We start from the raw sequence: 24,489 nt of genomic DNA on the forward strand, positions 1-24,489 counted from the left end.
AAGAGGAATTCACGTTAAAATGGAATGCAGAGAATGGGAGACCTGTGGACATTGTTAAGATGAGGTGCCTCTTATGCCGCTGGCTGAATTTACAGATAAGGAAGGCCATGTAAACTGATAGAGGAATAGGCCTCTATAAAAGGTAGTAGCGATCGGAAGAAGAGGTACCTATTCATGTAAAAATGGAAGGTAGAGAAAAGGAGACTCGTAGATACTTTTAATATGAGGTGATTCACATGCCACTATTAGGGTTCAGGGAAATGGCAGGGCATGGAAACCCCGATTTGAAGGGTAGTCTAAATTATACATGTGGAACATCGGCTGCTGACGTCACTACTCTTCCCGCCACGTGGTCAAGCGAGAACCTAAAGTTATCGTGACAAGGAAAATCGAGAAAAAAAATATTTACCCTTACTGAAGCAATCTGCATATTATAAAGTACTTAAAAGTTGATAAAAATTAAATACATGATCAGTAAGTACTTTAAAACCCCAAAGGTCTGTATAGTTAAGCCCTCAGTTTATGACAACAAAGTAATCATGGCTGAGAGGAAGAAGGCGAAGAAGAAGGCTCAGGTAATTCGCCCCATGTTGCTTCTCCTCTAGCACAAAACAGCACTAATTTCACGGAGCCATTTTAGGAGAACATAATCTTGGTGTGGGTGAAATGTGAGGCGCGGCCATCCCCTGGGGGCGCCGCGGGGAAGGGAGAGGCGGCGGGGAGGGAGGGAGGGCCAGCTGTTGAGTCGCCCCGGGGCCTATGGGGAGGAACGGCACTTTGCAGTCCCCGCCACGTCCCTCAAAGGTCGCTGACTCCTCCCCAGCTTAACGGGACCCTCAGGCCGGGCCACAGTGCCTGCTCATGCGTCAGTGTGTTGGTGCGCCTGGGTGGAGGTGACGTGTACACGTCCCCGTGAGGGAAGACGTGGTGACCCTCGGGGAGGGGGGGGGGGAGATTGGATTTGTCAACGCGCCCATACCTTGCTTCCTACCAAACGAAGCACTCTTCGGTTGTGAACTTGTGATGTGTCTTCACACCTGGTTGGCCCATCCATTCTCGACAGCACGCAAGGATATGTATGGAAAGTTGGATGGGCCAAAAAACTGGTGGCACGCCAGCCCATAAGTTGATAAATCATAATAGGAAAGCTACGGGTGTCTATTTGGGCTGGAAGGATGTAGAGAATGGATGGGCCAACAAGGTGAGAAGACACATCACAACCGAACTCGGGGGGAAAGATTGGTTTTGTCAACGTGCTCATGTCTCACTTCCTACTTTATGAACATAAGAACATAGGAAAACTGCAAGAGGCAGAGTGGCCTACACAGGGCAGCTCCAGAATCCCTCCCACTACTCACAATGGGTGAGGTGTAGTTTCAGGGGTTACAGGTAGAGGCTTGATCCTCGTTTACCTTCGGTTCAGGCGTACGCTGTCTCCTTACTGCACCCACTCCTCACTGCCACCTGTCATCCTCGTCCATCTTAATGATATGCCTTCTCACCTGGTTAGCCCATCCATTCTTTACATTACGTCAAGGATATATAGTAGGAAAAGTTGAGTGGGCTAAAAAACTGCTGGCATAAGCTCTGTGTGGGACTACTTGGGCTGGAAAGATGTGCCATAAGCAGTGTACTTGTGTTCAGTCATAAAAATCATAAAGCACATCAGATAAGTGAGTGTGTAAGACAGACTTGGGTAAAGATTCATTTTAGGTCCGTGCCATTATCTCATAATCTACTTAATGAAACATCATTATCTCTTCATATATCTTTTCTACAAACCTTCAACAGTCATGGAAATGCTTTGAAAATCCAATTCAATTTTTTTTACTCTTGAAAATAGGGGATAATGTTTACGAAAGCGAGTCGCCTCCTTTGGTGACGACCGTGGCGACACTGCAGCCGCCGCAGCTGTAAAATAGCTCGCAGAGGGTTCAGGGTCAGGGAGCATATTTAAACTACTCCAACCGAACTTTACGACCTACTAACGGGGGGGGCTGTGCCCCCCCGTTAATTTTAACCCCCTCACTCTGGCGACGGTGGTGTCCGACGGCATCACCGTATGGAAAGGGTTAGTTCTCTTCTAAACCTCTTAAGAGGAAATGGAAGAGGAATTTAGAGGAGGATTGAGAGGTTTAGAAGAGGACTTACTTTTTCCATATGGTGACGCCGTTGGACGCTGGCCGGAGTGAAGGGGTTAAAGCTTTGAGTCACTAGGAAAAGGGAACCTATCAAACTTCCTGGAAAACTAGAAGTGTTAAGATCAAAACAAGTGTGAAAATTGTGTTGAAACCCACACAGATGGGGGAGGCTGAGTAGTCCAAGGGGATGAAGTGTGAACATAGGTGGGTCGAAGCCCTTGTTAAGTGGTTCATGTTCATTCATCTGCCTTTAGTGGCCCTGAGAGGGGGTTGTAAGTAAAAGCATATTGAATTTTGGCTACGGTGAGCCATAGATTTTGACTTGTGGGATACCATGGGCTACTCTGCTTCCCACAGTTGTATGGGTTCCCATACACATCTCATGGCTCTTCACACTAGTTTTGATCTCTACACTCTTTCCTATGTTTCTTTAGGAGATTTATGGGTTAGTAGAAGACATGTGACAATAGAGAAGCAGTTGGTAAAGTAGGAATGAGATATTGACGCGTTAATAAAACCAATCTACCCCTTGAGCGTCTATGACACCGTGCGTAGGGGGAGGGTCACAGGCTGTGTGAATCTTTGATGAAGTGAAGGAATCCTATAGTGAGAAGCATCATTCTGGATAATATTTACCTAGTGCAAGTCCACTTTTATGATTCTGTGCTTCATGCTGTAGATCTTTGCCACTGGCCATTGGTGTTGTGTTCTGGTCACAAAAAGTGGAGTAAAAAGTTTGGGATACTTAAGCATGAAACATTAAAGCTCTCTATGTTTTTGTATATACAGGTAACTCCATTTACGTGAGTTTGGTTTATGCGTTTTTTAAATAACGCGGGGTCCAAAATCCAAATAAATGTTTAATTTACATGTTTTTTCACTTATACAGCTGAGCTCAGTTCTTCCCGCGTGCCACTTAAACAACAATACAGTGCCCACGCTGCCACGCTACTCAACAATAGGGGTGGGCAGGTGCTGGTACCAGTACCGGTACTAACGGTACCAGCCATACGGTACGTACTGGTACCAGACTGCTCCGTACCGGTACCAATACTATCCAGTTGCTCATGGTGTCCCTCATTTCTTCCTCACACGAGTGAGGCTGATATAGATATTCTCTCTCTCTCTCTCTCTCTCTCTCTCTCTCTCTCTCTCTCTCTCTCTCTCTCTCTCTCTCTCTCTCTCTCTCTCTCTCTCTCTCTCTCTCTCTCTCTCTCTCTCTCTCTCTCTCTCTCTCTCTCTCTCTCTCTCTCCACTGAATGAAGTGAATATTTATATTTTGATAGAAACCTACCTCTTGTTTGATTTACATTGTTTTTGATTTACGCGACCTCTTCAAGGACACAATACTCGCGTAAATCGAGAGTTACCTGTACAAGAACATCAAACTCACTGATGGTTGATGTTATTTTATCCTGATGGATCTTAATGTACTATTCATCGTTCTTTATTTTTCCATCAAAAATTGCAAGTGTTGTGAAAATTACCTTGGTAAAGATTTGTCTTAAATCCCTCAAAATATTTGACAGAAGGGGTCACAGTTGCAACTTCACCTGTTTAATTATGTTGCATGAAATAGGGTTAAGATTCGTTTTAGTACCGTACCAGTATCTCATTATCTACCTTATGAAACATCAGTAGCTCTTACTTTCTACAAACCTTCAACAGTCATGGAAATGCTTTGAAAATCCAATTCAAGGCATTTTTTTTTACTCATGAAAATAGGGAATAATGTTTATGAAAGCGCGTCGCCTCCTCTGGCGACAGTGCAGCCGGTGTTGCTAGAAGTACCTCCTCGCTGAAATAAGTCACATATATACGTGGGGGGGGGTCCAGGGGGGGCATAGACCCCCTGGTTAGAAGGGGGGTCCAGGGGAGCGCAGCCCCCCCGTTAGTAGGTCGTAAAGTTTGGTTGGAGTAGTTTAAATATGCTCCCTGACCCTAAACCCTCTGCGAGCTATTTTGCGGCTGCAGCATTGCTGTGGCCGCCGCCAGAGGAGGCGACTTGCTTTTGTAAACATTATCCCCTATTTATAAGAGTAAAAAAAATGTCCTTGAATTGGATTTTCAAAGTGTGTCCATGACTGTTGAAGGTTTGTAGAAAAGATATATGAAGAGATAGTGATGTTTCATAAGGTAGATAATGAGATACTGGCACGGTCCTAAAACGAATCTTTACCTGAAATTGTATTGCAGTTAAGTTTTTGTGTTTTAATTAGTCTGGTAACTAATCCTTGCAAAAATCTTTTATTTCTTGAATTTTCCTCCCTTTTACAAATGTTTGTGATTTCTGTAAAAAATAATGCAAATTGATAGCAAATACATCAAGACTCACCAGAAATAAAGTTTCATCCATAATTCTCAGAAAAGAGGAAAACCAAGTATTTAGCCCTCATAAGACTATGAGGAAGGTGAACATCACCTGACAGGAAGGCTTCACTCCCTCTTGACCCACCCATTAATCAGATGAATAATATAAAAAGATGCCAGAAAAAAAATAGTTTCAGTGGTGGGTGTAAAGCTAGTTAAATACCAACCTAATTGGAAGGTAAAAGTAAAGTTGGGGGCATACACTATAGCTATGCCTGGCCTTGGTACTCATCTCCATCGCATTGGCCCTGGACTGTAGAGTCCTGCCATGATGAGTTCTCACAAACTAACAGAACTCCACCTTAACCTAATGGATAGTAACCTATTGGTGTCAGAAAAGTGGGCTGGTGATAGGTAAATAATTATCCATTGTTTCTAATAGACTGAAAAGGTAGACTGAAAAAGAGGCACAAGTGGAGGAAGAATAAAGATGTCCAAAAAGAAATTAAGGGTAATTATTAATTTGGTTTGCAAATCTTTTTATCTTCATACATTTTTGACCACTAGACTAATGCATGAAACTTTTCAGTTCCAGATGTTTAATATAATTACTACATAGAGAGGGTTCTGTGTTATCTGGCATCCATGGGGAACTGCTGTTGCAGTTAGTTCAATATGATAAGTGAACCTCTACATTTTACTGGGATTCATGACCAACCCTACATGCATATAGGCTTTGCATATTGAAGTGTAGTGAAAAAAGAAAAAAAAATAAATAAAGGATAGCACTTACTAATATAGTGTGTATATTCCTTGTGCTGAGCAGCACGTGTATGTAGCAAACACCATTATTATTGTACACACTAATGTTCTCAAGTTGGTTTAATGTGTCTGAAGAGTTAACAAAACTTTATGTGCTTTGTTGACTTATTTTGGGGGAAGTTGGAAGGGAGAGGATAAACAGAGGAACCATTGCTAACTTCAGTGTAATTGACAGAATGAAACAAAAATATTGGGAGGCTGTTGGTAGCTATAATTGATGGGTAAGGCACAGTGCCTTGTGGCTGAAAGTAATGCCAAAATCATGAGGAAAGTAAATTGTTGTGAGGATGGTGCTGCAGAAAAATCCAAACAGGATGTTTGAATGGAGACGAGTGTGGAAAATTCATTTCAATGCAAAAAATTGTAAAGTATTGGAAATGGGCAAAACTCAGTTATTCAATGGGAAAATAACAAAAAAAGTAGAAGCAAGGGAGAAAAAAGACCTGAGTTCTGGTCCTGGACGATTTGTCACCTGAATAGCACATTAATAAGATTGTAAGAGAGACAAACTGTTGATAAATGTACTAAGTCACACTTAATACATTTATCAACAGTTTGTCTCTCTTACAATCTTATTAATGTGCTATTCAGGTGACAAATTGTCCAGGACCAGAACTCAGTATAATAGATAATAATTTAAAGGATAACTGTCTGTTGGCATGCATTTCTCTGTGAGAGGATTACAGTGGACACAAGCATTTGTATCTTCATTATACTTTATCTTTTGAAGCAAGATGAGGACTTAACATTCTTTAGTGACTATTTGTTTCAATCACAGGATGGGCAGGAACACTCGGGTCCCTTTATAAGGCGCTGCACACCTGACAAAAAGGAGGTGATCACCCTTTTCAAATACTCCAACACTTTGGATAAATGTTTACTTGTGGCATATGCTTGAATACCTTGTGAGCAGATATGACCCTGACTGTTGGCAGAACACAGGTCTTGGCTTCTGTGGCACAGTGTGGCTCTTAGCATCACTGATTTTTATGAATTTTTAAGAGTTCTTATTGTATTTTAAGGTGTCAGTGATTTTTGATGAATCCTCTCCCTCTGTCGTAAGAAAATCATACATTGAAGGTCCGTGGATATACATATGTACCTTTATGTATCTTTTAAGTTTTCCTTTTTGTCATCTGTTGGCATGCAGAGTGTATGTTGCCTGCTGAACATCCTGTGAAACTTGTTCATTTGTCAGAAGTTGTGTGGAACTTTTGAAGCAACACTGGGAAAGAGTGACACTGGTGGGAAAGTATCTTGGTATTTCATTCATTTGTAAAAAAAAAAAAAAAAAAAAAAAACTACTGTATCTAGGCAGTGTTGTTTTATTTGTGGCACTAAATCTGAAACAATCACCACATGAACTAGGTAAAGGTTTAGAAAGTGTGTTGTAAAATGAGAAAAAAAGGGGGGAGGGAAGTTTTACATACTCTACTTGTATTTGATGATAATTTTGCAGTCGGTAAAACCAGGTGCCAGTAGTAGCCTCTCCATTTCCATACTTGATATTCCTTGACCATTAGTAAGAAGTTGTGCCTTTTCAGGACATCCCCGTGCCAGTGGAGGAGAAGCCCACCAAGCAGGAGTATGCCATAGCCACGTATCTCAAGAAAAACTGCCCCACCAAGAAGACAAAGTTTCTGAATCACCAGGTCCAGTATTTTTATGGTAAGCTTATCTAGCATATCATATCATGTTACTTATTTGTTGTGGTTGACCTGTGAGTTACTGAACTTACATCAATAAGTAACACACCTTTTAGGCTCTTACCTGTCTGCCCTTCACTGGTCTCTCCTTTACTAGCTACATGTTAGCTCCTGGGGCCTGCAGTGTAAACAAGGTAGAAGCTACTGCCCTGTAAGTTCATGAGGTCCATGGAGGTAGGAAGGGTTGACCTGAGTACCTTACCTGTGAAGCCACTGAACTGTCATTTTTGGGTGCTGGCAAGATGGCGGATACCTGTCTTGTTTCACGTATCGGTCAGGCCAGGCTCGCCAGGTCGTAGTTCACCGGGGTTTCCATGGTGTGGAATGATCACAGTGACTCATTTTTAGTTCAGCTATGAGACCTATACGCCTCCGTGGTCTAGTGGTCAGTGTGCCTGGCTTCTACTCTGCGGGCCCAGGTTTGAATCCCGACCTGGGCAGTCGTCATGCAGCTCACCCAGCTGTTCATCCTCTCTTTTGAGCTGGTCGATAAATGGGTACCTGGGAAATCTGGGGAAGGTAAACTGTGATAACCCAGATGTCACAGTGGCCCTGTGTCCTGGGGTAATGGGCTCCCTCCCACCATAGGCTCAAGGGGCAGTGTGACGGAGATGAGCACCGAGGCCACGCGCTGCTACAGCATATGCCCCCAACTTTACTTTGCCTTATGAGACCATTATAGTCTGTTTCATTCCATCTGGCCATCAACAAAGCGGGAATTTTGATGTATGTGGCACCTGCGTATTTCTTGTTCGTGTATGCGTGAAAATCAACTGTTGTGATAGACATTCAAGCTTATTTTTCAATAATATATTTGAATATTTATGTATACAAAAAACAACTGTTGTTTGCATCGATAATCCAACATACAAGCACGTGAAAAGACAAGATTGTATCAAATAACATAATCACATCATGCTCGAACGATCTGTGTTTTTTCAAATTCTTTGATTGATAGCTCATTTCAGGTATATTAAAAGACATCTGGCTCTGCAAGTGCAAATAAAGGGTATCTTAATAATTTACTGCATGTAAATAATGATTAATAACATAAATAACATGAAGGAGTATAACTGTTGAATGCGATGCTAGGCTATTTTAAATATTAGGCTACCCATGTTATTTACATGCAATATGTCAAAATTCCTTGTGTATAGACACTTGCAGAGTCGTATGTCTCTTAATTTATGTAGCCTTTACCTGAATGAGGTGAAATATGAGTATCTGAATGGCTATAGATCATTCGAGTATAATCAGACTATACTGTTTGATAAACAAGTTGTTCCTTCGTGTGCTTGTATGGTAATTATTGATGAAAATCTTCTGTGTGTGGTTCATATATGATGGCTTGAGGGTCTTTTGTATTCACAAACATTTAAATATATCACGTAAAATATAAAGTTGATCTTCACGCAATCACGAACTCAAAATGCGCAGGTGCCACATCTACGTTCGCGAGTGGCCAGACGGAATGAAATGGACTATAGTATTGCTAATCAAAGTTGTTGCTGTTTACAGCTGAGGTATTCCTATGCAGGAAAACAGTTTGCAGCAAGAAACACTGTTCTAAAAGCTATTAGAAGTAGGAGTACTGTGAATAAATTAGTGCTGTTTCGTGACAGATAAACATGTATGTAAAGAAACATAATTGAATTGGTTGTGTAATAAGCTTGTGAAATCTCAAAGTTGGTTTCTGTTTCCGTTTAGTTTGTTCAAAAATATATTTGTATTTACGAAATAGATCTATCTCATCAATAAGTGTACCGTAATAAAAAACAACATGATCACAATGGATACTAAGTGGCCTGGAGGTAGTAGCTAAGGTGGTAGTCGTGAGCTCACTCCCGGGTATCCGCCATATTGGTAGCATCCTGAATGACAGTTTGGCGGTTTCACCTCACTCTCTAGGACTAGCGAGCCATGCTGCCTCCACCCTTCCTACCTTCATGATGAGGTCAAATCTGGTCATAGAAAACAATGCAGATTGGATGTGCAGAACCACTGATAAGACTTTTATTCTGTGTATAGGACTAAAATTTCCTTAAACTTTATCCAAATACTTCATATATCTGCAAGGGCCTTGGTTGAATTTTTGTGTATAGCTGAAAGTTTGCTGTATATTGATGTGAAACTCTAAAGCTTTGCAGTGGTGCAATGAAAGTAGTACTACCAACACTTATGCTCTGGCAGACATCCTGTGAATTAAGATTGGTGTTCAAAGCTGTTGCTGGTTACATTATTGTGTTCAAAGCTGTTGCTGGTTACAGATTTAATAGAAAGTTACATATGCTGTAGCTGCACTTGGCCTCAGAACCCATATCTGTCTCCTTGGCCCTTGAGCGTGTGCTGGGTGAGAATTCATTACCCCAGGCAAGTGCAACATCTCGCCCTGAACAGGAGTAGGAACAGCTGGATGGGCTGCACACTGACTGCCCAGGCTGGGATTCAAACCCAGGCTTGTGGATTCATAGCTAGGTGAGCTAACCACTATACTGTGGAGGAGGTATTCTACTAAACTGCTTTATATATATATATATATATATATATATATATATATATATATATATATATATATATATATATATATATATATATATATATATATATATATATATATATATATATTTGTTAGTTGGTATGACTTGTGGAACTCTAATAGTGCAAAACTTGAGTACCTCTTGTTTAGCAGTGTTTTAATCTTTCAGTGTCACTAGATCAGAATTTGGACTAGTAGGAGTGTAAGACTACTCTTTAATATGACTACTACCTTGCATATTTGTTAATCTCCGGCATTAACTTTTCAGCCAACAAAGCAGTTGATACTCTCCTGGATTCCCAATGGGCCACGGGCAAAGACATCGTCTTCACTGATCGTCAGTCTGCTGTAGACTACTGCAACAAGTAGGTGCCTTTTTCTGAAATGTATGCAAAAGTTGATAAGATTATAAATATAAATATTTCCTTGACAAAACTAAGGAGTTTAAAGCATCATTCATTATCTTCCTTGTATAGACCTACCGCCCTCTTGCAGACTCCTTATGTTTGTATGTTTTATTCTTTTATTTATTTGGGTTACCTCATGGGTCCAGAAATCAATATGTATATATGTGAACAGAAGTGAGAATTCTTTAGTGCAGAAAGGGAATATATTAGAAAAAAATGCAGTGATGTGGAAGTTTCAGCATCACCTGCCTGAAACTTCCACATCATTGCAGTGCATGCACATGTTTTTCATTACTTTTGACAGAGTCCACTTTGACTCCTGTCTCTACCATAGCACTGAAACTGTGGTAACCTGTTAGAGATGATGATTACCCAGTGAATTCCAAATTATTCATTGTCTGGCTTGTCTCTTTCTGGTAAAAGGCTACATCATTGTCCTTAAGCATACACATAGGCTGTCAACCATTATTATAAGTTTCTATTGTAGGGATGCACCGATGTATCGGTATCGTCAATATCGTCCCATTTTTAGAGCATCGGTATCGGATGATTTACTGCCGATACTACCGATATCCAAAAGAAATTTACTACATTGCATGTCACTCATTGGAAGTTATTTTGTTCAGCAGATATTGGATGTTTCATAGTGGTGAAAAAATTACAGTCAAACCTCGGTTTTCGTATGCCCTAGTTTTCGTACGATTCGTTTTTTGACGAGTTTTTTCATCAAAATTTTGTCCCAGTTTTCGTACATCCGCTCATTTTTTGTACAGTTGAAAATGGTCTGTACCAAACTCGTCCGCCTGCCCGCGTGACTCAGCCACTCATTTCCTGGAATCGAGCGCCCACCCGAAGCATCCCATGCGTTCACGACTCACAGCTGTGTGCTCGTCTCCCAACATCATCTTCGAAGGAAAACTAGCATTTCTAAGGTATCTCCAGACCTCCCTTGAACCTTTCCCTTGGGACATAATTAGGAATTATATCGTCATTAATGCACGATGAAGTTCTAGTATATTCTCATTGGCGTAAAATAAACACGTTTATAAGACTTTGGTGTTCAAGCGATAGGGAAGTAACCCCAGACAGAGCCTTGATACCTGAAGTCCTTATGGAGGGTGATTCCCCTTCCAAACAATAACCTCTCCTCCTCCCTCTCCCCTCCTCACCATCTTTCATATGCCAATAAGAGTTTTCAATAAAGGTAAAAGCGATGTTAAATGTTCATTTATCCATTTCATTAGTCATTTATATTTATTTCTCATTGTTTTCTGTATGTAAAACTATAATTATTCTCTTTAAAATGTATTTTTTGTTAATATTTTTGGGTGTCTGGAATGGATTAATTGGATTTACATTATTTATAATGGGAAATATTGCTTCAATTTTTGTACATCTGGTTTTCGTCAGACTTTTTCGAATGGATTAATCACGAAAACCGAGGTTCCACTTTATTGGCAATAGTAGGGTATTTAGTATCATATCTTGAGTAGCCTACATGGTGATTTGTAATGCAGAACATATGATAATGAGCCACATCTGCCACCGTGGACATGTACAAGATATGTTGGTGGCCATGCCACAGCCCTCACACGGCCTCACACTGCTGTCTACTCTGGGCTGCCTATGTGATAACATAAGTGAAGGTTTCCCAGCTTTTATAGTTTTCTTATTGATAGTTCTTGATACGTTTAAGACTTTCTACTCACAAGTAGTCTGTGAATACTGGTATCGGTATTGTTAGTTATATCTGTATAGGCCAAATTTTGTAGTATTGGTATTGATATCGTTCAAAATTTTGGTATCGGTACATCTCTGTTCTATTGTCACATTATGTAGGCAACAGCTCTTGTTGTGACGAACACAAATCCCTTTAGGTCCATAATTCTATGGCAATATTTTGTCCACCACCACAGAGGAATACCTAATATCTTGTCCACCACCACAGAGGAATACCTAATATTTTGTCCACTTGAATTTCTCACCATCGTTCTCATCGACTCTTACCTGAATAGCCAGATGAAGAGTTCTTGTATAGTCAGTTAATAGTTGATCTTTCCATCAGGCTGCTGAAGTTGAAGTTCTTCCATCGAGCCAAAAAGATCCCCATAACAGACAAGGACCTCAGACCCAAAGACCTGAAGAAGAAAAAAGAAAAGGAGAAGGAAGAGAAAAAGAAGAAAGAATTAGAAAAGAAAAAGGAAAAGGAGGAAAAAAAAGAGAAAGAAGAGAAGAAAAATGTAGAGGAAGAGAAAATTGAGAATGAGGAGGAGGGAGAAGAGGAAGTCAAACCAGAAGCTGGAACCACAGATAAGGAAGATAAGGAGGGCAAAGACAAGGATGAAGATAAGGAGAAGAAAAAGAAAAAGAAATCCAAAATTAAGTTAGACATGCATTTGGAGCAGGTAAGGAACATTGTATTATGATTGAATTATTAATGTGTATGATTGCAAGAGTGAAGGTTAGAATTGTCTAGAAAGTCTCACTACTGATGAGGCATTTATGAATTTACTGAATACACAAACATAATTCTTGTTTAGGTTTTAGTTAAGTTAGGTTATGGATATCTTTAAACACATGACAGGCACCAACTTAAAGTGAAAATTGAAAGAAAGAGCACTTCATTGGAGAGAAAGTCCCATTATTGATTGATTGTTTGAAATATTCTTTTGATAATTGTTATTAGTGAGATTTGACTGTAATATGTTAGATAATATTGCTAGTCTGTCTAGGGAAGCTTGCAGTAATGAGGGAACTTGCTTTATTAGAAGACTTAGTTTATGAAAAGATCATGCATAGTTACTCCACTGTCCCGAAATGAGGCAGATTGACAAATGAAGGTTTCTGATGATGACAAGACTTTAATATCTTCAGGTGTTTGTTGATGGAGCTGACGCATACGTGTGGATGTACGACCCAATTCCCTTCTGGTACTACATTGTGGGAGCCTTGTGTCTCTTCGGGGCCATCGCCATATGTCTCTTCCCCCTGTGGCCACCGTCTGTCAGGTAAGCTGCAGGTCATCCCTGATACCTTGTTTTGATCACTTTCTCCATACTCAAATGAAACCATATTTCCTCTGGGATATATTTCCTAAACATCTGAAAATTAATGTTGAAGATCTTAATGAAACTTATACAACCTACCTGCTATACAAAGTTTTATTATCTTAGACCCTGTGGTGAAAATTTTGTTGTCACTACATGAGTGTCTGCATTAAACTTGTCTAAATGCGGCAGCTAGATAGGCCTTTTATAATTTTCAGATGCTATAAATTTGTATCAATAATTTCTTGTTTATATGTTTCCACGTGTAGAAAAGGAGTCTACTACTTAAGTATAGCAGCAGCCGGATTTTTGGGCCTGATCTTGGGCCTGGCAGTCGTGCGGTTCATTGTGTTTATCATCATCTGGATGCTGACGCTGGGCATCCACCACCTCTGGCTGCTGCCCAACCTGACAGAGGACGTGGGATTCTTTGCTTCCTTCTGGCCGCTGTATCAAGTGAGTTCTTTTTGCATCTGGGTGAGTGTGATTTAAATACTAAATCATTGGTTAGTGTATGTTGAGTTGTCTCGTTTATAATGGTGTTCAGAATTTTTTTTTTTTTCATTCCTAAACCATCCTAAATAACTTACCTCACTCACTTAACTTGTTGCCCTAAATGTTTTGCATGTGTGATCTGAATATTGACTAGAATGCCAAATTTACGTTGTGATGGGTATTTATTTATTTATTTTTTTATTTATAATTTATTATTATTATTATATTTGTGTGTGTGTGCTACGTGTAATTTTTTTATTTTGTTGGAGGCTTTTCCAGTTTTGTCAATTCATTTTACAGTATTTGTTGTACTGATTAGTTGTTGTGTTGAGAGTAGCCAACACTAAGCACAGCACCTTCCACTTGCTTTACCTTTTCAGTATGAATACCGAGGTAGAGGCTATGATAAGAAGAAGAAGAAAAAGAAGGTAAAGCTGGATGTAGATAATGATGATGACCAAGATAAAAAGTCTGACGGAGATGAAACTGTGGATGGCCAGGACACAGCAGCTGAGACAGACAAGCCTGAGACAGACGCAGACAGGTCAGTGGTGTGGAGAGCCACCCGTGTTATGCAGTACACTGTCATAAATACACTGCTGTTGCCTACACTGGATGGTCTTCAGTTTTGTTTTGATGTGTAACTAAGGAGAGAGAATGGATGCATGGCCCAATTCAGTTTCTCTGTGTGGTTTTCTTAATCTTTCTTGAACCACACGGCTCTGGCAATGCAAGAAACAATCATTGGGTACAGTGCCCCTTACCTATATTATTTATAAGTAAACTGTTGTTTCTGTAAGAGAACTATTAAGAAAAAATGTTAGGGCATGTTGACGTCATCACTCAGTATCAGTGCAGTGTAAGCAGTCATGTGGCTGAGAATGGAATCAGACATTTTTTATTTTTAAACCAACTTTTTCATACTCATAGGTTTTAGAGTCTTCTAGTCTGATCTGCAGTGCCCTGTCAAAGATCAGTTATTCTGCAAAGCTACTGGCAGATATGACCTTGACTAGTGTGGTGAATAACTGAGGAGGGTTAAGGGGGTGTTGAAACATGATAATCAGTGCAGAGACAGTAAAGGCTGTTGTACTAGAAAAGAAAGTAATTGTGTTCATTGTTTCTTTCTAGCAACAAATATATATGTGCAATGTTGAGATGATTAATTCAGAGTATCTACTGGGTAAATTTTAAATATCCAAATGCACTGGTGAAGTGAAGATCAGTACACCTTTAGGTAGGGAAGCAGCCACAGCCATAGAAGACCTGAGCTGAGATAATAAGATGTTAGATATCCAAGCAGAATCATTCATTGTGCATCGTGATGGTTTGGTCATTATCAGTGAGAGGATGAGGCAATAATATGTGATGTGTGATTTTGTACCAATTACACATCTAATATTGATTCATAATGAGGTCCATTTCATTGTGTCTTTTGTTTTCAGTAGTCTTGTTTCCCAGCACATTCTTTGTTCAGGAGGGGGATATGTGATGATGCCAAGAAGGAAATTTACTTGCTATTATTGCATCATTGAAAGTAGTTTACAAATCACTTAATGCTACCTATATCTCTCCTAGAACCGCCGGTGAGGAACAGACGGCAGCGAGTGAAACTGACTCCGAAAACTCAAATTCACAAGCCTTTGAAATAGTAGAAAAGGAAGACGTGGTGGAGCCTGAGAAAGGAAGTTGTGTGGAGGAAATCAAGACAGAACACTCGGATGGAGGCTCTGAGGTGGAGGAAGCGTCCAAGTCCTAAGGGAGTAACGTAGCATGTACTTATAGAGTTGATGCCGTCGGGGAATCTGATGGCCAGTGTTTTATATTGTAACATAAAAGTAATCTCATTACAAGTTCATATTGATTTTTTGATTTTCATGGATATGTTAAAATATTGTGAATACTTATTTGATTAAATATTGATGAAAGAATGGCCTGACATATGATATTAGCTTCATAGAGTATACTATTTTGGTTATATTTAGTTTTTAATAAAACTCTTATTTTTCCAGAGGTGATACATGTTTTACACTTTATAGCTTAGGGATCTTAACATGTGATATTTTCAGTAAATATAAGGTTTTAGGAATGTGTGCTGGGTAGTAGACCAATGCAGGGATTCTTACTTCCCAGCATTCCCTTTATAACCTGACTCACCTAGTGTAAGAAGTACCAGTGTGAGAGAAGGTTGTGCCCTGGTCGTGAACTTCAGTATATATATACTTGTTCCTAGAGTGAAATAATGGCATTGACATAACATACAAATTTCAAAGTAGCAGGGAATCAGAACTGTAAGGATTGCACATCTGTATTGCTCAGCAAATGTTTGGGTAATTGTTTACTAGCTAAGGTTTGGGATCTCAGTATTGGGCATGCATGTGAATTCTGTTCCTCATTCTTTCACCCTGACTGAATTGCACAAATAGCAATCAACATCGTGTATCTGAATTTTACTTGTCATTGTCCTTGGCATAATACAAGTAGTCACAATATGAGATGCCTATTGGTGAGTTTTCTTAACTGTCATCCTCTTGTCTCCAAGTGTATCCAGAGATTGGGAGGTAGAGGAAACTCGTGTTGCGTAATTAGCTATGTCTGAGGCAAATCATTACGAAATGCATATTCAGTAACAGGAGTAAGTACTTTAGTATGAAAGATGTTTGTAGGAATTACTGAATGGAGACACACAGGACCACAGTATATGATGTAATTTATTTTCTGACCAACACTGAAGGTAAATAAACATTAAGGCTGGGAGCTGCCAGCCACACCGTATTTTGTATGTGTCAAGGGGTATTATTTTGTAATTATTAAAATGCAATATTTTATTTAGGTAATTTATTTTGTCCTTCGCTGTTTTGGATTGTAATGCAACAGAGCAGTACTTTTTATATATATATATATATATATATATATATATATATATATATATATATATATATATATATATATATATATATATATATATATATATATATATATATATATACACACACACATACACACACACACACACACACATGAATATTCCCCATAGTGTACATACTTATGTGTACACAACCTACACAGATCTGTGCATTGTCTGAATATGACTGCTAAATAAGCTAATGTGCTGTGAGTCCTCATACAGCTTCACATTCCCCTCGACGCAGCTTGGTGAAGACATCGTGCAGCATCTTGTTGCATAAAGCTGCATAGGGATTCATTTGCACCACCTGTAGGAAGGATAATGGAAATCAGAATATTCCCCAACCCACTTCAGTTTCAACTCTGAGCATTATTAATGCTAATAAATTCAATGAATAAGGAAATAGGTGTGTGTCTGCATGTTTGTGTGTGTATCACATACATCAGTTTGTTATGCTTTTAGTCAACTCAGGATAAATGTTATTAATACAGACAACTTTTTTTCCTACTCCCAATATTCCCTAAGTAACAGCAAGTCAAAAAGCCATTCTAGCTTGTCATACTTCTAGATCCCTAATTAATAACTGATTCATATATTTAAAAGCTTGCCTTTTCATGGATTTTCTTGAATAAACTGCATGTGGTTTATGGAATAAGCCTGATTGTGAATCTGTCACTTCGCATGTTTTCCCAAATGACCTGACACCTATGGGCCCTGCTGATGGTGATAGTACTCATGGTGATCCCTTCTTGTCTTGTGAAGTGCATGGGTCAATGTAACAATTACTCCTGTTTAACTGCTTTTTTACTTGATTTTGTTTAGGTTTTGCATCAGCTCATATTTACTGTTGGCCTATTTCATCTACAATCCTTTGTAATCAAGCAGACTTTTTCCAAACTTTTATCCAATTTAAGCAGTATGTGAAAGAGCATGATCATGTCTCTAAAATTGTTTTTGAATGAAGCCTAGGTAAGAGAGTCAGAAAATGTTTTCTCAACATCTCACTGATTTATGAGACATGATCATTCCCGTAGCATTGTTTGTATGTATTGTAACTTACTTGTGCTTTGGCAAATTCAGAACCTAGATTGGCTGCTTCCTGGAAGTCTGCTCTTGCCAGGTCATCTTGGCCATGGAGGCGGTGAATCATGGCCCGCTGGGTGAATGCTTGGCATGCTGCTCGTCCCTTGCCCTCAGACAGCCTTACGGCTGTATCTAGATCTGTCATGGCCTCTGAAGGTGTTGGAGGCTTCATTAGGTATAGTGCTGTTTTATGAGAATCGCCTATAGGCAGTCAAAATAGGGGTCAAGGAAAATGAATTGGTAGCATGTGTGCAATGAAATAAATGCATGCATGAGTAATAACATAATAACATCAAGCTATAGTAATCACCTTTAAAATATGTTTAGTATAGTAATTGCCTACCTTCCACTTTTCCCATCAGCCTGAAGGCCTGAGCTCTGTTGTTAAAGCTGGAGGCTCTCTGTGGGGCCAGCTCTATGGCTTTATTGAAGGATGTCATGGCTTCCTCTACATTCCCGACCTCGGCTAACTTCACTCCCTCAAGCTCCAAATGCTTTGCTTCTTCACTCTTGGGTGTTGCTTCCTCACTGTCTGGTGGGTGAATAAGCTATCAGTTTTCATTGCATGTTTTGAAAAGAAGCTTAAGGTTTAGAAGTAGGAATTCATTGTACTGATATGCTACTAGGTTTGAGAAGTATAAACTAGATGTTTAGTAGGTAAAAGCTGATGAGGTTAAGTGGAGAAAACATGGATATAAGTTAGCTGTATAAAGGCACATGGACACACTGGTTGTTCAATACTAAAATGGGTGAGTGACAGTGGGAGAGAGTGGACGTGTCATTCGTATGCTCCTATCTGCTGACTCGACAATGGCGAGCAGCACTCTGAGAGATGTGTGTTGCGTCTGTGAAGACTATTCAGGAGATAAGTGGATTGCATGCTATTTGTGCCCTAAATGGTGTCATGTGAAGTGTGCTCATCTGACAGGGGTCAAGCAGGATAATATACCCAAAATCAACTGGGTGTGTTTGCCATGCTTACACAAGGCATCTTTAGCAACAAACATTGTGGATAAATTGGATGAATTTAAGCAAGAATTATCTAAAGAAATATTAGTTGTAAAAGATGAAGTTGGAGCCCGGGCACTCAGTATGAGAAGCTGGGTGAGGTGGTGGAGCTTTGTGCTGACAAAACAGAGACAGCTGGCACCAGCTGGGCTGATGTAGCAAAAAGGAAGAGGAAGAAGCATCTGCTTGTTGTGAAGGCCTCTGGTAAAGATAAAAAGGCTACTGAGATGAAAAATGAAGTTTCCCAGGCATTACAAGGCATTCAGATTACTAATTCAAGATTCACGAATGGAGGTAACATTGTAATGAACTTTGATGATGAGATTATAAGGAATGAAGCAGCTCAGAAATAAGAAAATGTAGAGCAAGTTAGCACAAAAAGTGTGGGAAAAATTAAGGCCAAAGATCATGATCTGCAGTGTACATAGGGAGGAGACTGGGGATAAGATAATTACAACATTGTTAAACAGCAATGAGTTCCTACACTCAATTCCAGGAGTTGAGGGAAAAATTGAGAAGAATTTCAATAAGCCTGCTGCTGGTGGTACAATGCACTATATTTTGAAATGTGACCCAACTGTTAGAGATAAAATTAGATTGGGGAGTGTATACTGTGAGAGATAGATACCATGCAATCATATGTTATCATTGTCAAAGATACGACCATCTTGAGGCCAACTGTACTGCCAAGACCAATGGAGAAGCCCCCAAAAGTTTCAAATGTGCCGGCGATCATAAATCAAAGGAATGCACTATGGCTGAGAAGAAATACATAAATTGTGTGAGGTACAAGAAGCCTGAAATCAACCACTTAGTGAATGACTAGTGTAGTGTAGTTCTACAGACTGAAATTGAGAGAATTTGTAACATAACTGAAATGTTCAGTGAGTTGGAAATAATCGTGATACTATTATGAAATATCAGACAAGAAACAAAGAAAATCAGCTTGTGATAAAACAGAAAAGAGAATACTATTGGAATAAGGTTGTGGAGGCAGGGCCTAACATCAATAAATTATATAAGGTGCTTGACAGTTTGACTGGAAACAGAAAGGTTAACAAGCTTCCGGATGGTTTCTCGGGTGAAGTGCTGGCAAATAAGTTTTTAGACTTTTTTGACAAAAAAATTGAGAGAGTTATCATGAACTTCAGAGGCGACGGCAGTTACCATGGATCCGCTGTGGAAACTCCAGTCCCTGAAATAAAGTTAATAAGCTTTCAACAAGTGGATGTGGCTGTAGTGAAAACTATCATAAACAAGGTGAAACTGACGTACTGTGATAACGATCCCTTGCCAATAAGTGACATCATTAAGAGTGAAAACTTTAGTGATTTCTTAAATATTATGACTGTGATGGTTAACACTAGTATCGAAAACAAGACTTTCCCTGAGAGTGAGAAAGTGGCGATCGTGAAACCTATCGTTAAAGGTAAACTGGACCCACAGTGTTTAAGTTCTTTTAGACCAGTATCCAACTTGACGTTTCTATCTAAGAGACTTGAAAATGTAATCTTAAATCAGCTAATGGAGCATTTGCTAGTGGTGCAGGCTTTACCGGATAATCAATCTGCCTACAAGAGGCTTTACTCAACTGAAACTACTCTCTGTTTGGTGGTAAACAGTGCTTGTGCTTATGGATGAAGGGAAGTGTGGTGTTCTGATTTTGTTAGACTTGAGTGCTGCGTTTGACACGGTGGAGCACAGTCTATTGCTTCAGGATTGTAAGAATATTGGAATTGAGGGTGGCGCGCTGGATTATCTGAGGAGTTACCTTGAGAACAGAACTTACTGTGTGCAAATAGGTAAATTGTTCTCTACTCATAAACTTTTGCAAAGAGGAGTCCCCCAGGGAAGTGTACTGGGTCCAATTTTATTCTGTGTTTATACTATTGGTCTTTCACATTTGCTAAGAAGGCATGAAGTTGACTTTAAACTGTATGCTGATGATACACAGTTCTATTTGTCGCTGAGTGATGTGGAAAACACTGAAGATAAGCTGAGCAGAATTATGGATGATGTTGGGAAATGGATGAATTCTAAGCAACTGAAGCTGAATGAGGATAAAACTGAATGCTTGATTGTCGGGAAGAACAAGGATCTCGGGAGGCTAGATATTTCCACTCTTCGGATAAAAGATGACACTATGACTGTAAAAAAGTCAGTCAAGGATTTAGGTGTGATACTTGACTGCACTCTATCATTCAAAGAACAGATCAATCAGGTGGTGAGAACGGCAGGCTACCATCTGAGAAATATTGCATTTGTCAAGAAATACGTGGATGATAAGACTTTGAAGATGCTTATATATAATCATGTAACTAGTAAGCTGGATTATTGTAACTCGCTTTATTATGGCCTTCCTAAATATCTGCTGAAGAAACTACAACTTGTTATGAACAGAGCTGCAAGGCTAATAAAGGGTCTGCCCCCCCGTGAGAGAATAACACCTGCACTTATAGACTTGCATTGGCTACCCATTAAGGCACGAATAGTCAACAAAATATGTGTCTTGACTTATGAAGCACTGCGACTTGGTAAACCTGGATATTTGAGAAATATACTACAGGATTTTCATTTGGACACCACCTTGTCAGTGAGACACAGTACAGAACGGTATAGACTATGAGCCCTGGGTCAACCTGGAACTGGGTTTCAGAGCATTTGAGAAGAGTGCCCCGCGGCTCTATAATGAGTTACCTGGGGATGTTAAGAACAGTGACAGTTTGGCAATCCTCAAGAAAGCGCTGAAGACTCACTTATTCACTAAATCCTACGACTTAACAAATATGAGGATTGAGGACAACTTTAGGTGCTAATATTACTGTTATAATGTTAGCGGCCCTGTGGAGCGCTGCTACGGCGGCGGACCGGGGCCTGAAACCTCATCAACGGTAAACGGTAAAGATGTAGACGAAAAAAAAACAAAAAAACAAAAAAAAACAAAAAACTAAACTAAACCAAGTGAGACAGGAAAGACAGTAGGAAAAGGACCCTATCGCCCAAGGTCACTTTGGTTTGTTTTTTTCTTTTCTCTTCCCTTTTTGGTTACCGCTCCGTGTTGGGTCATCTGGGTAAACATTGCACAGTACCAACCCACCTTTGAGCTCCTCCGGGATGTTCTCCTCGTAGACACACTCGCCCACGGGCAGCAGAGGGTTGAAGATGGAGTTGAGGATTGCTCGGTCACTCGCTGATGACATCCTGACGTCTTGATTTGGGTTAATACGGATCTGGTAAGCGTGCCTGAAATTATAAAGGGATATTACTTATAGTTAATTGAATTACGTGCAACAGCCTCATAGTTTGTAAATTTTTATCATAACTGTAAAATGGCACATGTCATTGATAAGTAAGTTAACAGCATGTATAGAGGCGTAGAAAGTTTACAGCTCTCGAAAACCATAAATGCGGATAAAATATGTAATGTCATGTGCAGCTGGAGGGAAAGAATGTGGTGAGTGGCATAATGTGAGAGGTTATGTGATTGTTGCGTTGGACAGCCTTGAGTCTGTGGCTTGCTGCATGCCTTCATTGTGGGAAAAAAAAGATCACTGAAACTTACCAAGGACATGAGCGAGTCTGGATGTATCCAGTGGTGGGATTCAATTTTTTAAGAACAGGTTCTCTCACTCCAAGACTCGCTAACAACGGGCTCTTATAACTTATAAAATATTAGAACCCCTGATTTAAGCTAACAATAACAACCGGTTCTAGGGATTAAAGAAATTCCAAGAACAGGTTCTTGCGAACCGGCTGAATCCCATCACTGGATGTATCCCTATCAAAATAACACCATTAAATTATCACGCATACTCGCTGAGGCTACGAGTGAGTCTGTGGAGGTATCCCTATCAAAATAACTAAATTATCACGCATACTCGCTGAGGCTACGAGCGAGTCTGGAGGAATCCCTATCAAAATAACACCATTAAATTATCACGCATACTCGCTGAGGCTACGAGCGAGTCTGTGGAGGTATCCCTATCAAAATAACTACTTTAAATTATCACGCATACTCGCTGAGGCTACGAGCGAGTCTGGAGGAATCCCTATCAAAATAACACCATTAAATTATCACGCATACTCGCTGAGGCTACGAGCGAGTCTGGAGGAATCCCTATCAAAATAACACCATTAAATTATCACGCATACTCGCTGAGGCTACGAGCGAGTCTGGAGGAATCCCTATCAAAATAACACCATTAAATTATCACGCATACTCGCTGAGGCTACGAGCGAGTCTGGAGGAATCCCTATCAAAATAACACCATTAAATTATCACGCATACTCGCTGAGGCTACGAGTGAGTCTGTGGAGGAATCCCTATCAAAATAACTACTTTAAATTATCACGCATACTCGCTGAGGCTACGAGCGAGTCTGGAGGAATCCCTATCAAAATAACACCATTAAATTATCACGCATACTCGCTGAGGTTACGAGCGAGTCTGGAGGAATCCCTATCAAAATAACACCATTAAATTATCACGCATACTCGCTGAGGCTACGAGTGAGTCTGTGGAGGAATCCCTATCAAAATAACACCATTAAATTATCACGCATACTCGCTGAGGTTACGAGCGAGTCTGTGGAGGAATCCCTATCAAAATAACTACTTTAAATTATCACGCATACTCGCTGAGATTACGAGCGAGGCTGTGGAGGAATCCCTATCAAAATAACTACTTTTATCACGCATACTCTCCAAGGATACGAGCGAGTAGGTGGTGATATCCTTATTTGAATACCACACCTTCAGTTTATCACAAACACCAAGGATGCAAGTGAATCTGTGAAGGTATCTCAATCAAAATATCACCCTCTGACTTTATAACTGAATCTCACCAATGACACGAGTGAGTCTGTGGAGGCATCCCTATCGAAGCAGATAACCAACTATATTACCTTGATTTCACTTGGAGTCGGAACGTATTTATCGCCATGGCATCAACCCTGTGGCATATACCTTACCCCCGAGATAATACATGCTGTTATATAAGTGCATTCGTGCGAATACTTAGTAATGTGCACGTTTCCAATGTAATCATCTCAGTTGTTGCGTCAATTCGTGAGTACTGAGGAAAGACAAAACGAAAGAGGCAAAAGAAAACTCAGTCTCGTACCTGTAAAAAGTATTGAGTCCAGGGATGCAATTTTTAACCAGTGTCAGGAGTGAGGAAGTGTGCGTAACAGGCAACATGTGTGTAGTATTGTGGGCCAAGAACTAATTAAATTGATGCGCGAATTTCTTTTATGGTATGTTTTTTTTTATGGACACATTTTGCAGACACATGATATTGATACAAGAATAAGAAACACTCACCCACTGCGGACTGGAGCTGACGAGAGACTAAATGCGCCAGAGTAGACAGACAGCTGACGACAGTGAGGGGGTGAGGTGAGGTCTGAGATGGTCAGGTGCGTCAGGTGTCTTTCACTTCCTTGTCTGCGCATGCGCTGCCACGCACTCCTCAGACGGCAAGGTCAACGGGAACCTGAACGTGCCTAAGCACACACGCGTGGACGTCCATACGCTGTGGCAAACTTAAAACAAACCGTCGTCTGGTGTGTGGAGTAGTGGTACTGGAACATGTTCCTCAAGGAATGCATGGAAGTATTGCATCTGGCCGTGGCGGGCATGTATTAGGATGCCTGTCACGCCCGCGGCGCTGCGGTGCGGTGGGAGTGGCGCGGCGTGTGTGTTGCCAGGTGCGCCTCATTGTCGCTAAATTGTATTCTTGTCTTTCATATATTTATCTATCTGTGCTTATCCCTATATCTATAGGTATATGTATCTAAATATATAGACCACCACACACACGCACACACGTACACACACACACACACACACACACGTGTGTGTGTGTGTGTGTGCCAGTAGTACAGCAGCATTGGAACTTGGCCCCCCGGAGTAAAGTTGGCTCTCCTGCAGGCGGAGATATATTTTCATTTCATAAATTGGATGATTCTCTATAAGCATCAAAACCCGACTCCCCCCTAAAAAAAAAAGTTAATTTGGACCCTCCT

General features: G+C 40.2%; 2 protein-coding genes across 3 annotated transcripts; one reads left to right on the plus strand and one right to left on the minus strand.

Moving 5' to 3' along the window:
* Positions 1 to 463: 463 nt before the first annotated feature.
* LOC127003999 (translocation protein SEC62-like) lies at positions 464 to 16,292 on the plus strand. 2 transcript variants are annotated; one of them, XM_050871146.1, is made up of 8 exons: positions 464 to 575; positions 6,818 to 6,941; positions 9,784 to 9,880; positions 11,988 to 12,327; positions 12,797 to 12,930; positions 13,239 to 13,425; positions 13,845 to 14,008; positions 15,043 to 16,292. In XM_050871146.1, exons 1-8 carry the CDS (start codon positions 468 to 470, stop codon positions 15,221 to 15,223), a joined length of 1,335 nt encoding a protein of 444 aa, XP_050727103.1. In that variant the 5' UTR covers positions 464 to 467; the 3' UTR covers positions 15,224 to 16,292. The 2 variants fall into 2 exon arrangements, with proteins under 2 accessions (XP_050727103.1, XP_050727104.1); XM_050871147.1 differs by lacking the exon at positions 464 to 575 and adding an exon at positions 4,910 to 4,962.
* A 176-nt stretch (positions 16,293 to 16,468) lies between these two features.
* LOC127004000 (tetratricopeptide repeat protein 36-like) lies at positions 16,469 to 24,052 on the minus strand. Its single transcript, XM_050871148.1, has 5 exons — positions 23,786 to 24,052; positions 21,561 to 21,706; positions 17,799 to 17,987; positions 17,433 to 17,605; positions 16,469 to 16,679 (listed from the first exon to the last, which is right to left on the minus strand). The coding sequence occupies exons 1-5, from the start codon at positions 23,914 to 23,916 to the stop codon at positions 16,587 to 16,589; spliced, it is 732 nt and encodes a 243-aa protein (XP_050727105.1). The 5' UTR covers positions 23,917 to 24,052; the 3' UTR covers positions 16,469 to 16,586.
* Positions 24,053 to 24,489: the final 437 nt, after the last annotated feature.

This window comes from Eriocheir sinensis, chromosome 27 (assembly GCF_024679095.1).
Source record: "Eriocheir sinensis breed Jianghai 21 chromosome 27, ASM2467909v1, whole genome shotgun sequence".
Taxonomy (NCBI): domain Eukaryota; kingdom Metazoa; phylum Arthropoda; class Malacostraca; order Decapoda; family Varunidae; genus Eriocheir; species Eriocheir sinensis.